This window comes from Oncorhynchus gorbuscha, linkage group LG02 (genome assembly GCF_021184085.1).
Source record: "Oncorhynchus gorbuscha isolate QuinsamMale2020 ecotype Even-year linkage group LG02, OgorEven_v1.0, whole genome shotgun sequence".
Lineage (NCBI taxonomy): Eukaryota > Metazoa > Chordata > Actinopteri > Salmoniformes > Salmonidae > Oncorhynchus > Oncorhynchus gorbuscha.
The window spans coordinates 64,797,293-64,815,043 of record NC_060174.1 but is presented as its reverse complement, the minus strand read 5'-3'; the positions used below and the strand labels follow the sequence as shown (position 1 = coordinate 64,815,043).

Sequence of the window (17,751 nt, the reverse complement as noted above, 5' to 3'; positions counted from 1 at the left end):
TTTCCGAACCCATGCTTCGTCCATGAAACAACCCTCAGCCCCAGAGTCTATCAAGGCACTACATGTAGCGCCCGAACCGGTCCAGCGTAGGTGGACCGACAAAGTAGTACAGGACTTTGATGGAGAGACTTGAGTAGTTGCGCTCACCTGTAGCCCTCCGCTTACAGATGAGCTCTGGCTTTTACTGGACATGAATTAACGAAATGTCCAGCAACTCCACAATAGAGGCACAGGCGGTTGGTGATCCTCCGTTCCCTCTCCTTATTCGAGATGCGAATCCCTCCCAGCTGCATGGGCTCAGTCTCAAAGCCAGAGGGGGAGATGGCTGCGATGCGGAGCAGGGAAACACCGTTGATGCGAGCTCTCTTCCACGAGCCCGGTGACGAAGATCTACCCGTCGTTCTATGCGGATGGCGAGAGCAATCAAAGAGTCCACATCTGAAGGAACCTCCCGGGAGAGAATCTCATCCTTAACCACAGCGTGGAGTCCCTCCAGAAAACGAGCGAGCAGCGCCGGCTCGTTCCACTCACTAGAGGCAGCAAGAGTGCGAAACTCAATGGAATAATCCGTTATGGACCGTTCACCTTGGCATAAGGAAGCCAGGGCCCTAGAAGCCTCCCCACCAAAAACTGAACGGTCAAAAACCCGAATCATCTCCTCTTTAAAGTTCTGGAAATCGTTAGAGCAAACAGCCCTTGCCTCCCAGATAGCTGTGCCCCATTCTCGAGCCCGGCCAGTGAGGAGTGAGATGACGTAAGCAACCCGAGCTCTCTCTCTAGAGTATGTGTTGGGTTGGAGAGAGAACACAATCTCACACTGGGTGAGAAAGGAGCGGCACTCAGTGGGCTGCCCGGAGTAGCAAGGTGGGTTATTAACCCTAGGTTCTGGAGGCTCGGCAGGCCAGGAAGTAACAGGTGGCACGAGACGAAGACTCTGGAACTGTCCAGAGAGGTCGGAAACCTGAGCGGCCAGGTTCTCCACGGCATGGCGAGCAGCAGACAATTCCTGCTCGTGTCTGCCGAGCATGGCTCCTTGGATCTCGAGGCAGTGTTACGAGCGTCTGTAGTCGCTGGGTCCATTCCTTGGTCGGATCCTTCTGTTATGCAGGTGAATGAGGACCCAAAAGCGACTTGGCGAAAACAGAGTTTTTAATCCAGTAAGAAACTTTACAAAACAAAAAGCATAATACTACTCGTAAAGACGAGAACAGACTGGAGACTTGATCGAGAACTGCAGGTTGCCTCGGGAAGGCACTTGAACCTAGCAGACTCAGACACCTGCTCACCACGCAGCATCTGAGGGAAACACGACACGACAGGGCAAAACATAGACACAGCACGGTGAATTATAGATGAGGATCCGACAGGGCAGGTACGGAAAACAAGGAGAGAAATAGGGACTCTAATCAGGGAAAAGGATCGGGAACAGGTGTGGGAAGACTAAATGATGATTAGGGGAATAGGAACAGCTGGGAGCAGGAACGGAACGATAGAGAGAAGAGAGAGCGAGAGAGTGAGAGAGGGAGGGGGAGAGAGAGGGATAAAAAGAGGGAAAGAACCTAATAAGACCAGCAGAGGGAAACGAATAGAAGGGGAAGCACAGGGACAAGACATGATAATTAATGACAAAACATGACAATAGTAACCTACTACACCACTGTAAAATCAGTAGTAACTTACTACACCACTGTAGCACCACTAGTAACCTTCTACCCCGCTATAACACCACTCGTCACCTACTACACCATTGTAACATTACGAGTCACCTACTGCACCATTGTAACATCACCAGTAACCTACTAAACCACTGTAACATGACTAGTAGCTTACTACACCGCTGTAACACCACTAGTAACCTACTACACCACTGTAGCACCACTAGTAACCTTCTACCCCGCTATAACACCACTCGTCACCTACTACACCATTGTAACATTACAAGTCACCTACTGCACCATTGTAACATCACTAGTAACCTACTAAACCACTGTGACATCACTAGTAACCTACTAAACAACTGTAACACCACTGGTAACCTACTACACCACTGTTACATCACTCGTCTCCTCTAAACTACTGTAACACTAATATTCACTAGTGATAGGCTACTAGTGGTGTAACCTATCACTAACACACCAATGTAACAACACTAGTCATCTACTACACCAATAGTAACATTCTACACCACTGTAACACACTAGTAACCTACTACACCACTGTAACACCAATAGTAACCTACTACAACACTAAGACCATTAGTCACCTTCTAGACCACGGTAACACCATTAGTCACCTACTGCACCACTGTAACATCACTAGTAACCTACTAAACCACTGTAACACCACTAGTCATCTACTACACCACTGTAAGACCACTAGTCATCGACGACACCACTTTAACACCACGAGTCACCTACTACACCAATAGTAACCTACTACACCACTGTAAAATCAGTAGTAACTTACTACACCACTGTAGCACCACTAGTAACCTTCTACCCCGCTATAACACCACTCGTCACCTATTACACCATTGTAACATTATGAGTCACCTACTGCACCATTGTAACATCACCAGTAACCTACTAAACCACTGTAACATGACTAGTAGCTTACTACACCGCTGTAACACCACTAGTCACCTACTGCACCTCCGTAACATCACTAGTAACTTACTAAACCAGTGTAACACCACTAGTAACCTACTAAACCACTGTAACACCACTAGTAACCTACTAAACCACTGTAACACCACTAGTAACCTACTACACCACTGTAACACCACTAGTAACCTACTACACCACTGTAACACACTAGTAACCTACTACACCACTGTAGCACCACTAGTAACCTTCTACCCCGCTATAACACCACTCGTCACCTACTACACCATTGTAACATTACGAGTCACCTACTGCACCACTGTAACACCACTAGTAACCTACTAAACCACTGTAACACCACTAGTAACCTACTACACCACTGTTACACCACTAGTCATCTACTACACCAATAGTAACCTACGACACCACTATAACATCACCAGTAACTTACTACACCTCTGTAACATGACTAGTAGCTTACTACACCGCTGTAACACCACTAGTAACCTACTACACCAATAGTAACCTACTACATCACTGTAAAACCACTTGTCACCTACTACACCACGGTAACACCACTAGTAACCTACTTTACCACTGTAATGCCACTAGTAACCAAGTACATCACTGTAACATCACTAGTAACCTAGTACATCACTGTATAACCACTAGTCACCTACTACACCACTGTAACATTACTTGTCACCTTTTACGCAACTATAACACCAATAGTGACCTACTACACCACTCTAACACCACTAGTCACTTATTACACCACTGTAACATCATTAGTCACCTACTACACCACTGTATCACCACTAATCACCTACTACACCACGGTACCACCAGTAGTCACCAACCTCACCACTGTAACACCACTAATTACCTACTGCACCACTGTAACACCACTAGTAACCTACTAAACCAGTGTAACACCACTCGTCAACAAACGACACCACTGTAACACCTATAAACTACTAAACCAGTGTAACATCCCTAATGAACGATTTTACAACTGTAACACCACTAGTCACATACTACACAACTGTTACACCACGAGTCACCTACTTCACATTGTAACACCACAAGTAACATATTACACCACTGTGACATCACTAGTCACCTATTACACCACTGTAACACCACTAGTAACCTACTTTACCACTGTGACGCCACTTGTGACCTGCTATACCAGTTGTCTCCTACTACACCGCTGTGACACCACTAGTAAACTACTCCGCCACTGTAACACCACTATTAATCTACTACACCACTGTAACACCACTAGTCACCTACTGCACCTCTGTAACATCACTAGTAACTTACTAAACCAGTGTAACACCACTAGTCACCTACTGCACCACTGTAACAACGCTTGTCATCTACTACACCAGTGTAACACCACTAGTAACTTACTAAACCAGTGTAACACCACTAGTTCCCTATTACACCACTGTAACACTGCTTTTTTAGACATTCTCTCATCTGTCAATGTGATTGTGCTACTATACACTGAGTGTACAAAACATTACGCACACCTGCTCTTTCCATGACATAGACTCACCAGGTGAATCCAGGTGAAAGCTATGATCCCCTATTTAAATCCACTTCAATCAGTGCAGATGAAGGAGAGGAGACAGATTTATGAAGGATTTTTAAAGTGGAACTGATTGCGTTTGAACTACTTTGCATGTATGAAACAAACAGACAATCAGAATATCAGTCAAACATATCACATTTCCAGTTCATGTTACATAACCATCTTCATAAGACGTTTTAAAAATAGATTATATTTGACTCAACATTCCATGATGTACACTAAGAAATTGTTGGCAGCTTAGATGGATGCAGTTCAATGCATGCTTAATATAATTCACCAATACATTTCTTGATTGTCCAAAAAAGATTACCAGGTTGTAAATCACAGCTGGCCTGGTACATAGTTTGCTGCCTCCATTTGGGACACACTGTTTCATTTTCAATGGCTCAATATTTTGGAGAAGACCTGACGAATGTTACTAAAGGCTGGGTATGTCAATAGTCAATACAATCAAACTAGCAAGGGCAATGATCACAAGTCAGTCATAATGTGGCTAATAGGCTAGTGTATCTATTTATGTAGCAAGCTAAAAACACGGAGCCTAACGTTAGCTAGATAGCTAGCTAGCTGCTAGGAGGATGTCATGTCATGTCATTGGAGGAGTGAGTGAATTACTTTTCCCCCTCGTTTTTCGGTGGCTATACTCAGCTAGAGGTGCAGGTGTCATTTAGTTAGCTAGCAAGAACTTGAATGACTGTTATCCAGTTAGCATAGCTCTTGCGTTTGCAAATGCACTCTGGCTATCTACTCCGATTTCAGAGCACTCTCGTCTGTGTGTGCCAATGCGCTGAATAACTGGTGGTGGAAAAAGTTTCCAATTGTCAATACTTGAGTAAAAGTATAGATGCCTTAATAGAAAGTTACTCATGTAAAAGTGGAAATCACCCAGTACAATACTACTTGACTAAAAGACTAAAAGTATTTGGTTCTAAATATACTTAAGTATCAAAAGTAAAAGTATAAATAATTTTAAATTCCTTATATTAAGCAAAGCAGACAGCACCATTTTCTTGTTTCTAACATTTACGGATAGCCAGGGGCACACTCCAACACATCATTTATAAAAGATGTATTTGCGTTTAGTGAGTCCGCCAGATCAGAGGCAGTAGGGACGACCAGGGATGTTCTCTTGATAAGTGTTTGAATTAAACAAGCATTCAAAATGTAACGACTACTTCTGGGTGTCATGGACAATTTAGGGACGTAAAAGTACATTATTTTCTTTAGGAAAATATAAATAGTAAATTAAAGTACAGGTACTCCAAAAAATCTACTTAAATAGTTCTTTAAAGTATTTTTACTTAAGTACTTTACATCACTGAGAATAACTGATGAATTTACACCAAACCTGCTGAATATGACCGATGTCAGTCAACATATGCAAAAACACTTGTTTGTCACGATCACTCTAGATATGTAAACAGCCGAGCTAACCAGCTATGCTAGGGTGAGTAAAATGGTCAGAGTGAGTTGTTCTCTCATTGGTGTCTGGAAGTAGCCAACTTTAGCCAGGCAGGCAAGCTGCAGAAGGACGTGAAGGCTACAATTCCCCATTGTTAATCAGTACAATTTTGACGGCCAACTAGCTGAAAAAGTTTGAGAGGGTTTATCTAATGTTCTTCATATATTTATATTTGAGCTAATCTTGCTCTGGTTAGCATTAGTTCTTGATCTTGTTGAGAGCCTACCTTTTTATGGCTGTTTGATCAATACAATTGTATGTTTCCCAAATGTAAGAGGACTCCCGTGGTTGTGACATATTTGCAGGAATCCATTCAGGTGTATTTTGTGGCTTTTGGCGAATGCTTTCTAATGATCTAAAGTCAAGCTGTTACAACTGTCTGTAAACACACAGACTAGTTCAAAGTGAATGATAGCAGGCCTATGTGGCAATGGCTTGTTTGCGTAAAGGCCTACTGTAGCTCTGATTGGCTATGGTGCACCGGTCAGCGTAGACTCCAGTCCTGGATGAGACAGATGCTTTATTTACTGCAGTGTCTATGAATTGTCCAAACGCACTGCCGCTTTCCCATTCTATACTGCTATAGAATTTTCACAAATGCTTTAGTATACGTCATTCTCAAACATTCTAAGAATTTATGAAAACGTGAAAATCACGTTCGCTTGTCAAAAAAATGTTTTTTAAAACGGTGTCATTTTCTTCCTGGGGGTGTTTAGGAACAGCTAAGATTTCATGTTGCTAAAATGCTGTCAGTTCCACTTTAAGCCTTGAGACAATTGAGACATGGATTGTGTATTTGTGCCATTCAGAGGGTAAATGGGCAAGACAAAATATTTAAATGTCTTTGAACAGGGTACGGTAGTAGGTGCCAGGCACACCGGTTTGTGTCAAGAGGGTTTCCTGTGTGTATCAAGAATGGTCCACCACCCAAAAGACATCCAGCCAACTTGACACAACTGTGGGAAGCATTGGAGTCAACATTGGCCAGCATCCCTGTGGAACGCTTTCGACACCTTGTAGAGTCCATGCCCCGGCGAATTGAGGCAGTTCTGAAAAGTTCAGTTCAAAAAAGTTCAGTTCAGTTCAAAAGGGGGTGCAGCTCAATATTAGGAAGGTGTTCTTAATGTTTTGTACACTCAGTGTATGCTGACTACTGTATATTTCATTCTCTCTCACATCCACCCAGACAGGAACACAGACAGGAATCACAGGTCTGTTGTCTGATTTAGAAAGTAAAGAATCTATCTGAAATAGAAAATGAAATGAATATCTGCACGCCAGTGAACCCAGATATTGTCTAGAGTTAACATACAGCAGCTCAGTCCACATGTAGGCTAGCTAGCTGTTCAATGGAATGACTGGAAAATACATCGCATAGAAAAATCCCCTTTTGTCTCCTTTTGAGTTTTCTCCTCGCAGACCAACACTTAGGTCTTTCACATCATTACTGAATGAGAGCTCATTATTTAGACGTAATGCAAATGAGGCTTTAGCCATGTTAACTGATCGATAAGTAGTCTCTAGGGCGCCTCAAATGCCAAATAGGATCAGGCACCACCAGGGCCATATGGGAAGGACTGTAGAATGGCCATTTGATGTTTTCCTCACATCACATTTCAAAAGACGAGCCTACATATAGGCCAGATTTTTCCATGCTACGCTGGGACAGATGCCTCTTACATACCAGAGCAAATGTATCATTCCTCTCAGTGAATGTGTGGCTTTGTGTATTTATGTGTGGGTAGTGTATGTTAATGTATAGACCTGCTGTGTGTGTTGTGTGAAGTAAGCAGCAGGGAGGGATAAGCATGGGAAGAGGAACAGCCATTCATCTAGGTGGTGACAGGTTTAGGTCAGATAAACCATTGGTGCTGATACTGACTCTGAGTGGAGAGGAGAGGAGCTACCAAGCTTCCCTGGCTACTCCCTACAGGCTTCGTAGCCTATTTTTACATAATAGCTACACAGGCCACTGCACACTCAGCTCCCTCTTTCATACCTCGACACCTCTCTATATAAACTCAGCAAAAAAATAAACGTTCCTTTTTCAGGACCCTGTCTTTCAAAGATAATTCGTAAAAAATCCAAATAACTTCACAGATCTTCATTGTAAAGGGTTTAAACTGTTTTCCATGCTTGTTCAATGAACCATAAACAATTAATGAACATGCACCTGTGGAACGGTAGGCAATTAAGGTCACAGTTATGGAAAGTTAGGACACTAAAGAGGCCTTTCTACTGACTCTGAAAAACACCAAAAGAAAGATGCCCAGGGTCCCTGCTCATCTGCGTGAACATGCCTTAGGCATGCTGCAAGGAGGCATTATGTGGCCATACTGTGAGACACCTAAAACAGCACTACAGGATGGACAGCTGATCGTCCTCGCTGTGGCAGACCACGTGTAACAACACCTGCACAGGATCGGTACATCCGAACATTACACCTGCAGGACAAGTACAGGATGGCAACAACAACTGCCCGAGTTACACCAGGAACGCACAATCCCTCCATCAGTGATCAGACTGTCCGCAATAGGTTGAGAGAGGCTGGACTGAGGGCTTGTAGGCCTGTTGTAAGACAGGTCCTCACCAGACATCACCGGAAACAACGTCGCTTATGGACACAAACCCACCGTCGCTGGACCAGACAGGACCAGACAGGAAAAGTGTTCTTCACTGACAAGTCGCGGTTTTGTCTCATCAGGGTTGATGGTCGGATTCACGTTTATCGTCAAAGGAATGAACGTTACCCCGAGGCCTGTACTATGGAGCGGGATTTGGAGGTGGAGGATCCGTCATGATCTGGGGCGGTGTTTCACAGCATCATTGGACTGAGCTTGTTGTCATTGCAGGCAATCTCAACACTGTGAGTTACAGGGAAGACATCCTCCTCCCTTATGTGGTACCCTTCCTGCAGACTCATCCTGACATGACCCTCCAACTTGACAATGCCATGAGCCATACTGCTCGTTCTGTGCGGGACTTCCTGCAAGACAGGAATGTCAGTGTTCTGCAATGGCCAGCGAAGAGCCCGGATCTCAATCCCATTGGGCACATCTGGGACCTGTTGGGTCGGAGGGTGAGGGCCAGGGCCATTCCCCCCCAGGACGAGTGGGGTAACATCTCACAACAAAAACTGGCATATCTGGTGCAGTGCATGGGGAGGAGATGCACTGCAGTACTTAATGCAGCTTGTGGCCACACCAGATAATTACTGTTACTTTCGATTTTGACCCCCCCCCTTTGTTCAGGGACTCATTATTACATTTCTGTTAGTCACATGTCTGTGGAACTTGTTCAGTTTATGTCTCAGTTGATGAATCTTATGTTCGTACACATATTTACACGTGTTAATTTAGCTGAAAATAAACACAGTTGACAGTGAGAGGACCTTTCTTTTTTTTGCTGAGTTTAGCAGGGAGATCAGAAATAAGGGGAACTCATAATATACAGAACTACTATACAGCATCGGTGTGATGTGTTTTAGATGGAGTCCATTTCCTGACCCGCTGCCTGCCTCTCACTGGGTTCTTGTGTGAAGGAGTTGACCCCTGTGCTTTAATGTTGTGGTTCCTTTCTTTCAGCACACTACCCCTCTGGAACCAAACCCAAATCAGCCCAGGGGGCCTTTAATAACCAAGGTCAGTGGGGTCATGCCGACATCACACTGACATCATATCATGTCTGCTGGAGACCACTGAGTTGGCCTGGGTGGGGCCAGAGGCAGGGGAAGGACTGGGCCCTATCTCTGGTCCAAGCTGATACAGCGTTTTCACATCGATAGTCCAATCTTATCACCATACGCAGCCCTATTTGGTATAGATTTGGATCCTGTTGCTCTATCAGATTTGCACATTAAAGTTCAGCCAGATTTTATGCCCATTGCAGGAGACAGAGGGGAGTGTTTATAGCTCAGTATGTAATAAGCATCACTAAAAGCCGAATTGGATCCAGTTCAAATGGCCATGGCAAATGTGGACTTAACTCAAGGCCCTTTAATTAACCCGTTCAAGGCCTGAATACATTATGCATAAGCCTTGAGCAAAACATCATAAACATATTGCCAAACGCTTTATGTTATTGAGCTAGTAACTGTTTTAGTGAGGGCATAACATGCCCATTTTCAGAATAAGCCCATCTGGCACTTCTGTCACCTTTGGGCCATGCCATTCCTCTCCTTAGGGGGTGCTGCAGAGCAGGTGTCTCCTAAACACGTACGTCTTTGCCAGAGAGAGAGTGGGCGAGAGGGGCGTTAGAGGGGAGGTGAGTGTCTGAGGTGCTCTTTGGATGTGAAGGATTCTTGAATGCCCGATGGCATTTCACACTAGCGCTGGCACGCAGGCATCTGGCCGTGTGGGTGACTCCTGGTGCGTAAAGGTTAGGAAAACGGAGAAAGACAGACACAGTGTGATCAGCTCACAGCAGACACGAAGGACAGACGGACAGTGCAATTAGCATTTACAGAGAGAGGAGGGTGGAGGAATAGAACGGCTGTGTGGCACTGAGAGCACAGAGGTGGAAGAACAGACATCCTGAAAGAGGAGAGAGGATGATGGAGGTGTAGAACGGCTGTGTGGCACTGAGAGCACAGAGGTGGAAGAACAGACATTCTGAAGGAGGAGAGAGGATGGTGGAGGTGTAGTACGGCTGTGTGGCACTGAGAGCACAGAGGTGGAAGAACAGACATTCTGAAGGAGGAGAGAGGATGGTGGAGGTGTAGAACGGCTGTGTGGCACTGAGAGCACAGAGGTGGAAGAACAGACATTCTGAAGGAGGAGAGAGGGTGGTGGAGGTGTAGAATGGCTGTGTGGCACTGAGAGCACAGAGGTGGAAGAACAGACATTCTGAACGAGGAGAGAGGATGGTGGAGGTGTAGAACGGCTGTGTGGCACTGAGAGCACAGAGGTGGAAGAACACACATTCTGAAGGAGGAGAGGATGGTGGAGGTGTAGAACGGCTGTGTGGCACTGAGAGGAAGGCGGAGGCACTGCGGAGTACTGAGAGCAGAGAGCGGAGGGGGAGTGGAGAGGGAGGGCAAGGAAGGCGAGGGAGGAGGGGAGGATGTCTTGGAGTCTTTGTGGCTGTCGGCTTTACTGTTTCACTGTTTACCCTGGTTAATGCAATGACCCAGAATAAACCACACGGCATACACAATTACTGTACATACACAAAACCTCAACGCTTTACATACAAACACTAGACTGCATGCCATACAAAGCTAGCACCAAACTACAGTACAATATCACCAAACTACAGGACAATATCACCAAACTACAGTACAATGTCACCAAACTACAGTACAATGTCACCAAACTACAGTACAATATCACCAAACTACAGTAAGATGTCACCAAACTACAGTACGATATCACCAAACTACAGTACAATGTCACCAAACTACAGTACGATATCAGCAAACTACCGTACATAGAATTGCTGCACACACAGAAGTCACATAGACCCCTATGAAGCTACTCTTTGTACAACAGACACTACCAAACTGTCACCCAATCCTCCTTGCTGAAAACATTGCAGCAACAGTGGACTTCACGAAAGACACATATGTGGCCATAAATGACCATTTACAGTGTCCATGTTATCATTGTGTCAGTCTGTTTGCACCAACACGTCTGTCTCTTTGTCAATGCGGCCTTTCATGTGTAAGATACTACTGTAGTTACTGTGGCCTTTGTTTGTCTTACGCTCACACACTGTTTTTGTGTGTGTGTGTGTGTGTGTGTATTTCTCTCCACAGAAGGTTGCAGGATGATGAAGAAGAAAAGTCCAGGTCAGATCCGGCGCAGCAAGTCTCCTGCTGAATCGAGTGAGCTCATTATTGTCTGATCTATAATGTGACTGCCCATGGAAGCCCACACCCGACATAGACTGGCTTCGTCACATAGACTATTACAGAGTTACTACTACTCACCCCCTTACTCTCAGCATCCAGCCACCCTGATTCCAAAAGCAGCTAGATTTAAACCAACTGATATGGATGTGCATGTGGTTTTTATTGTTTATACATGTCATTAATATAATATGAGTTTTTTCTTTTGTTTTTCTTTTGTTTCATTTCTTTCTTTTTTTTTTTTTATGTCGAATTATACTTTATGTCTGTAATCTGCATGTTGTTGTCCAGGATTGCATTGCTCAGACGAGGTGTTTAAACGCTGGTGCTCGTTGTCTGCCCTGCGAGTGAGACAGTGAGGCAGACGGTGTTTACTGGTGGGATCTGTCCTCTCACCGTAACGCAGCACCTCCTGCACGCCTCACCACCCCAAACCCCCACTATAATACATAGAAATGGGGACACCCAAAAAAATCCAGCCTTTGTTTGATCAGGATCATCTGCACAGATTACGAATCCCAAAAGTAGACTAATACAGATCTGCTGTCCTTTAAGCATTGATTTTAAAAAAATGAAACATGAAAAGAAAACAAAGGTAGTGGAGGACTGCGCTCAGAGCGGTTATTATCCTTGATGTACGCTGTCCGTCTCAACGATAGGTGCCAACCAGATTTGAGGTACAGAGCTTTGAAGAGAACGCTCGGGAAGGGGCAGCAGTCTCCCTCCGCTCTAACTACTAGACCAGTTGGAACCACTGATTATACAGGTCAGAGGGTTCACTACATGGGCCGAGGGATTATGGCACGATGGACCGTTAATTAGGCACTTTATTTTCACACCTTGAACAACTCAACATCAATTCATCCAGCGACATGACCAAGTAGGCTAAAGCACACACACGCGCACCAGGTGCTACCCTAGCTGACGTGTCAGGCTGGGGTGTAGTGTAGAATGTCGCTTGGTGTCACCCTGTCACCCTGTGTCACTCCACAGTGAGTTGGCTGGCTAGTCTAGCTGGTGGCGGGTGGATGTGAGGTCAGTGTGTCCTCCCGGCCAGACTCTGCTGCCCCGACTCCCTCTCTCAGTGCTCTTGAATATTTCAGTGAGAGCTGGGGGGAAGGGGGGCGGCTTGCCCTTAAAGGCAGCAGATGGACAGCCAAGAGGCTAGTATTCCTCCTAATGTACCCAAGGTTAAGCAGCCTCTTTACAGTCAAGACATGAGAGTAGGGTGGCCACCCGGGTGGTGATGGATCAGGAGGGGTGGGGAAACACATAGGGTAGAGGGGCCCCAGTCAGACACATTATCAATGACACCTTCACACTGTTTTCTTTTGGGATTCTTTCATTATTGTACATGTAAGTCATCCAACATATACCATTTTAACAATCATACAGTGTTGTATTGAGTACTGATACACCGATTACTTAGCCTTCATAGTTTCAGACGTGGATGGAGGCAGAAATGCTGTATGTTGCTGTTGTTAGGACTTGGTCTGAAATGGTTTCTTGTATATTTCTTATATGTTTATTCGGCTGGCTGTCGAGCATGCTTGCCCTCTTATACATCAACCCCAATATTAACCCATATACCCCAATATTAACTCCTATACCCCAATATACACTAATATTAACTCCTATACCCCAATATACACTAATATTAACTCCTATACCCCAATATACCCTAATATTAACCCATAGACCCCCTTTTATTAACACTTTTGTTTTGTTGTTTTGTTTTATTTCAAATGTTTTGTTCTTTTGAAATAAAAGCCATGTCTTCAGTTATCTGTGGTGCATGTTTCTGTTTAACCCCTGCTTCTGATTTATATTGAAAGACTGGAATCAGACTAACAGTTGGCTGTATGTGACAGGAGAAGTTAAGCTCCTGGCCATTATACTGTCATACAGCGTATATACCTACAGCCATAGACCAATCTTCTGCAATAGGCTATGGACTAGACTAGATTAAGCATCTGTTTATTGCCTTCCCCACCTAGTTCTGTAGATACTGCCTTCATGTCATTCTCTCGACATGAAACTGCTACATTTGAGTCCGTTCTTGGGTTTTTAGTTTTGTTTTCCTGGTTTTAGTTAAACAGACATTTTAGGTCTGGATGAAGATATGAACTTCATTGCTTTGGAGTTGGCTTCATCTGCAAAGCTCTTGCTCCACTGTGCCTGTTTACAATTCCGCCTGGAAGAGAGGCTAGCCATCTGTTTCAAAGTCTTTCCTTAAGGATTCTGTTTTTCTCTTCAAGACAAAAGCTTTTCAAAAAGTCTTACTACACAAACTACGACACATCACACCACTCTCAGATGTAAACACTGTCAAGGCCAGGGTATCCTAGCAACCTGCCAGGGCTGTAGAGCAATGGCCAAATGTCCTCCAGCAGAGAGGAACAAACAGGGACCTGGTCAGTCAGTCAGCCGCCCAGAGAGACTCTGTCTACAACCAAGTGAGGGCAAGGCCCAGGAATGACCCTACTCTGGGGCCAAGGAGTCCTGGCATACACACTGTCTAATTCACTGGTCTCTCTCTCTCTCTCTCTCTCTCTCTCTCTCTCTCTCTCTCTCTCTCTCTCTCTCTCTCTCTCTCTCTCTTTCTTTCTCCATTTACCTTTCGTATTCTCTCTCTTTTCTCTCTTTCTCGCTCCGTTTGGGTTCTCACAGCCAATGGGACGGCCTCCAGCAGCCAGCTCTCCACCCCAATTTCCAAGCAGTCCCCCACCTCCACCCCCAACAGCCCAGGCATCCACCGCAAGCAGAAGGTACCCCATTCACTCCACTACCTAAATACCACTACCTATCCCTCCCTCTCTCTTTCCCCTCTCTCAAACTGCACCTACAAGCCCAATAGCTTAGCTCCGAACTCATTGAAGAGGATGTGTCCCCTAGCTCATTCAGATTATGATCCTCCATGTTTTTCCCTGTAGGATCTCTACCTGCCCCTATCTCTGGATGATGATGATTCTCTTGGGGAATCCATGTAGAGCCTCCTGTCTGTCAGCTGCTGCCTGCCTACCCGTCTCCCCCTGGCCTGCCACTCGGAGGTATCTCTGGTGCTCTCCACCTTCACTGACGGCCAGTGTCCTCTAGTGTACTATCCGGGAGGACTTCTCCATTTGATCTCTCCCTGGTGCCACGTGCTATGTCTACCTGACCTTGGCCACCACGGCTGTTCCACCTTTTGCTGCTTGAGAATTCACCACTAGATCTTGTTTTTTATATCCTATGTTTTTAAGAATGTATATGCTGGGCGTATACGACAATGATGTACGAATTACTGCATCTAACAAATTCGCCAAGTCCTTCTATTGTGTGAAAGTCCAGGGTTTACTCTTATGCTCTCAGAAGGGGCACATCATTTACTAACAAGCGATGCTTGTTGTTGTTGCTGTTCCCACAATGTAACTTTTTTCCCCAGTTGAAAACCATGCATTCTGATATAGGGCAAATCTCACATTTCTACGATTTTCCCAATTCAAGTGCACAATTCCAAGCAGCAAATGGACTATTTCTCTGGGGTGTAGTAGTCAGTAGTCACGTTTTGCTCATAATGTCCCTCTTTGTCCTCTCTCTTTCTGTGCTATGGTTCAAGCTGTTAAAAGTAACGAGAACATTTTTAGGGGAAGGCGCTTTAGCCGTGAGAGGTGAATGTCCTCCTTTTCATCTACTGTAAATACTGTGTATAGCCATTGCAACATCCCAGCTAATGCCTAACATTCATAACTATGCTTTCACAAAGCGTCAATACATCGCCTGCCAAACGTTGAGTCAACATAACATGTTTTCTGTGCATCGTCTATCTATGAGGTCTTCAAAAACTGCAAGGCACAGTGGAGCCAAGCGGCTTTGAAACCGTGGGCATGTAGAGTAGGGTTACTGGGGTAAGTTATACTAGCGTGTACAAACCAACCAAAGCCAGAAAAAAATTGCCCTTTTTAAAACAAACAAGCACGTCCTTTTAAAAAATTTAATAACGGTTTACGATTCTTAAATGTATTTTGGTGATGATTATTTGAACTCCTTTTTGTGACTGATTCTACGATGGAGACTTCAATGGAGATGTGATACAGCCAGGTGTACTTATATTGAGGCAAGTTTAGAATAAATGATCATGACAATAAAACAATATGTCAAAGCCAAAGTATATATTGTATCAAGCAAAGTGGAAATCTAAAATGTAGATCATCTGTCGTTCCCCCAGTGGAGACATACCTGTCTGCTATTGTACTCTCTACTGTCTGTTTGTTACTGGGGCCTCCCATGAGACCATTCTAACCAGACCATGTCCATGTAGGGTAAATAGATTTTCACCAGCACAGAAAACAATAGAGTAGAGCTTCTCACATTTTGCATGGCTAAATCTTTTTTCTTAGTGCTTATTGGTTGAATACAAAAGTTTAGATAAGATGAAATTGAATTGTTTGTTCGAAGAAAAAAAAAGTATTATTAAAAAAAATGAAGTAATATATATGTCTAAAACATTCTTCCTTTTCTTGACGAGTCACACATGAATGGTTATAGTAACGTCCTGTTCCTAGAGAGGATGTCCGGCGAAATCTGATTAACACATCATTGTGTTATAGTGCAGGCATATGGACATTTTTCTGTGGCAGTCGTCCCAAAGAACAGTGTGAAATACTAGACCAAGTATTACATATGTAAAGTATTACGTATGTAAAGTATTACGTATGTAAAGTATTTACGTATGTAAAGTATTACGTATGTAAAGTATTTACGTATGTAAAGTGATCCAGTGTGAACCTCTTTCTGGACCTGACCCAAATCTGACCCAAATGAGCAGCACAACACACTCGACTACTTACACCCGCCATCTGCAGGGAGTGATGTCACTGTGATGTCAGCACTACAGCTGCATGTCCACTTTTACATCTTCTGGGAATCAACACTTTGTCAAATAAAAGTCTCTTCTGGAGAATTCAGTTCTACTTTATCTCACCAGCTGTTCAATATCTTGTCTCTTTGCCCCAGATTTTCTACAGTTTAACATGAACAGTGTCAGTCGGTTGTTTTGTGTGATGCTGCCACCACCCTATAATTACAGGAGGTGTGGGCCAAACTCTCACCTCCAGTGGTGCCTCTTTTTTTTTGATTGCCGTCTTTTGATAAATAAATAAAAAAGATTTTTAAAAACAAAACAAACAGGAAAACTAAGACATGGCCTCTTTGTTAACATACTGTTTGTAGAGCATTTTTAAATGTCTTGAATTGTGGAGCTGCCATCAGCGCAGTGTGATCTCTCATACATTGTTTTTGATAGAATGCCAGGGTAACTATATCATAGTGCAGACATACTCTTTTTATGTTCTCTCTGAATGAATCTCTTGATGGAATGAATTGGGTTACTGGGAAATGTACAACGTCCTCTTTAATGGTGTTTTTTGCAATGTCACAGTGGCTTGTTTCAGTGCTTCACTCTCTGTATTAACCAATTCCCTTTTGCAATTAAAAGAGTTGTGTTCCACCTCCCGTTCTGGCTGTACTCAAATGATGGCTGTTCGCTCCGTCTTAACTGAGCAACACAATTTTACATTTCTGTCTCATTGTTTTAGCCACAGCACTGCCATACATACACACAGCACCAATCCATATTCACATCCATGAATCTCATCATGATGAAGTCACAATCACAGTCCATCTCCAGTCTGTTTTTGATCATTACTAGGCGTGGTCTGTGTTGCAACCGTCGGTGAATTTAGAAAGGGATTTTAAGTGATCATATCACCCTTTAAAAATAGCAAGGAAACAACTGCGATGCGTTACCATGGTAACACAATACAAGCCCTATCCTATACCTATGTCCCTTGGTACAGGTTTTGGGGATGTATTTGACAGTGTCCATGTGAGTGTGTTTTATTCTGTGCGTGTGTGTGCGCAAGTGCGCGCGCGCGTGCATGTGTGTGTCCGCATGCGTGTTTGCGCATGTGTGTTCATGGTAGGGGGAAGTCTGGATGAGACGTTAAGAGGTAGAAAAGAGCAGACGCTGTGTGAAAAGCAATGGTATTACTATTCTGTTCATGATCACCATTTTGGCCGTCTCAATCACCATGGTAACCGGGAGTCTCTCTCAACAGTAAACGTTAATCTCCAGTTTAAACAGGGGGTGTCTGGGAAATGAATTGCACTGTACACAACTGGGGACTGCTCCCCACGTTTACACTGCTTTCAATGCAGCTGAGACAGTGGCACTTTAGTAGACCTGCCGAAGCTACTG

General features: G+C 44.2%; 1 protein-coding gene across 3 annotated transcripts in view; it reads left to right on the top strand.

The window, feature by feature from the left end:
- LOC124007223 (neuronal migration protein doublecortin-like) overlaps window positions 1-17,006 on the top strand; it is a 90,822-nt gene extending 73,816 nt beyond the window's left edge. Inside the window, exons 5-8 of one of the 3 annotated variants that reach the window (XM_046317630.1) lie at window positions 9,250-9,306; window positions 11,421-11,489; window positions 14,184-14,281; window positions 14,447-17,006. In XM_046317630.1, coding sequence (XP_046173586.1) covers window positions 9,250-9,306; window positions 11,421-11,489; window positions 14,184-14,281; window positions 14,447-14,503 — 281 coding nt within the window. In that variant the 3' untranslated portion in view covers window positions 14,504-17,006. The remainder of the gene's footprint in view (window positions 1-9,249; window positions 9,307-11,420; window positions 11,490-14,183; window positions 14,282-14,446) is intronic. The other 2 variants (XM_046317639.1, XM_046317648.1) reach the window with 2 other exon arrangements.
- Window positions 17,007-17,751: the final 745 nt, after the last annotated feature.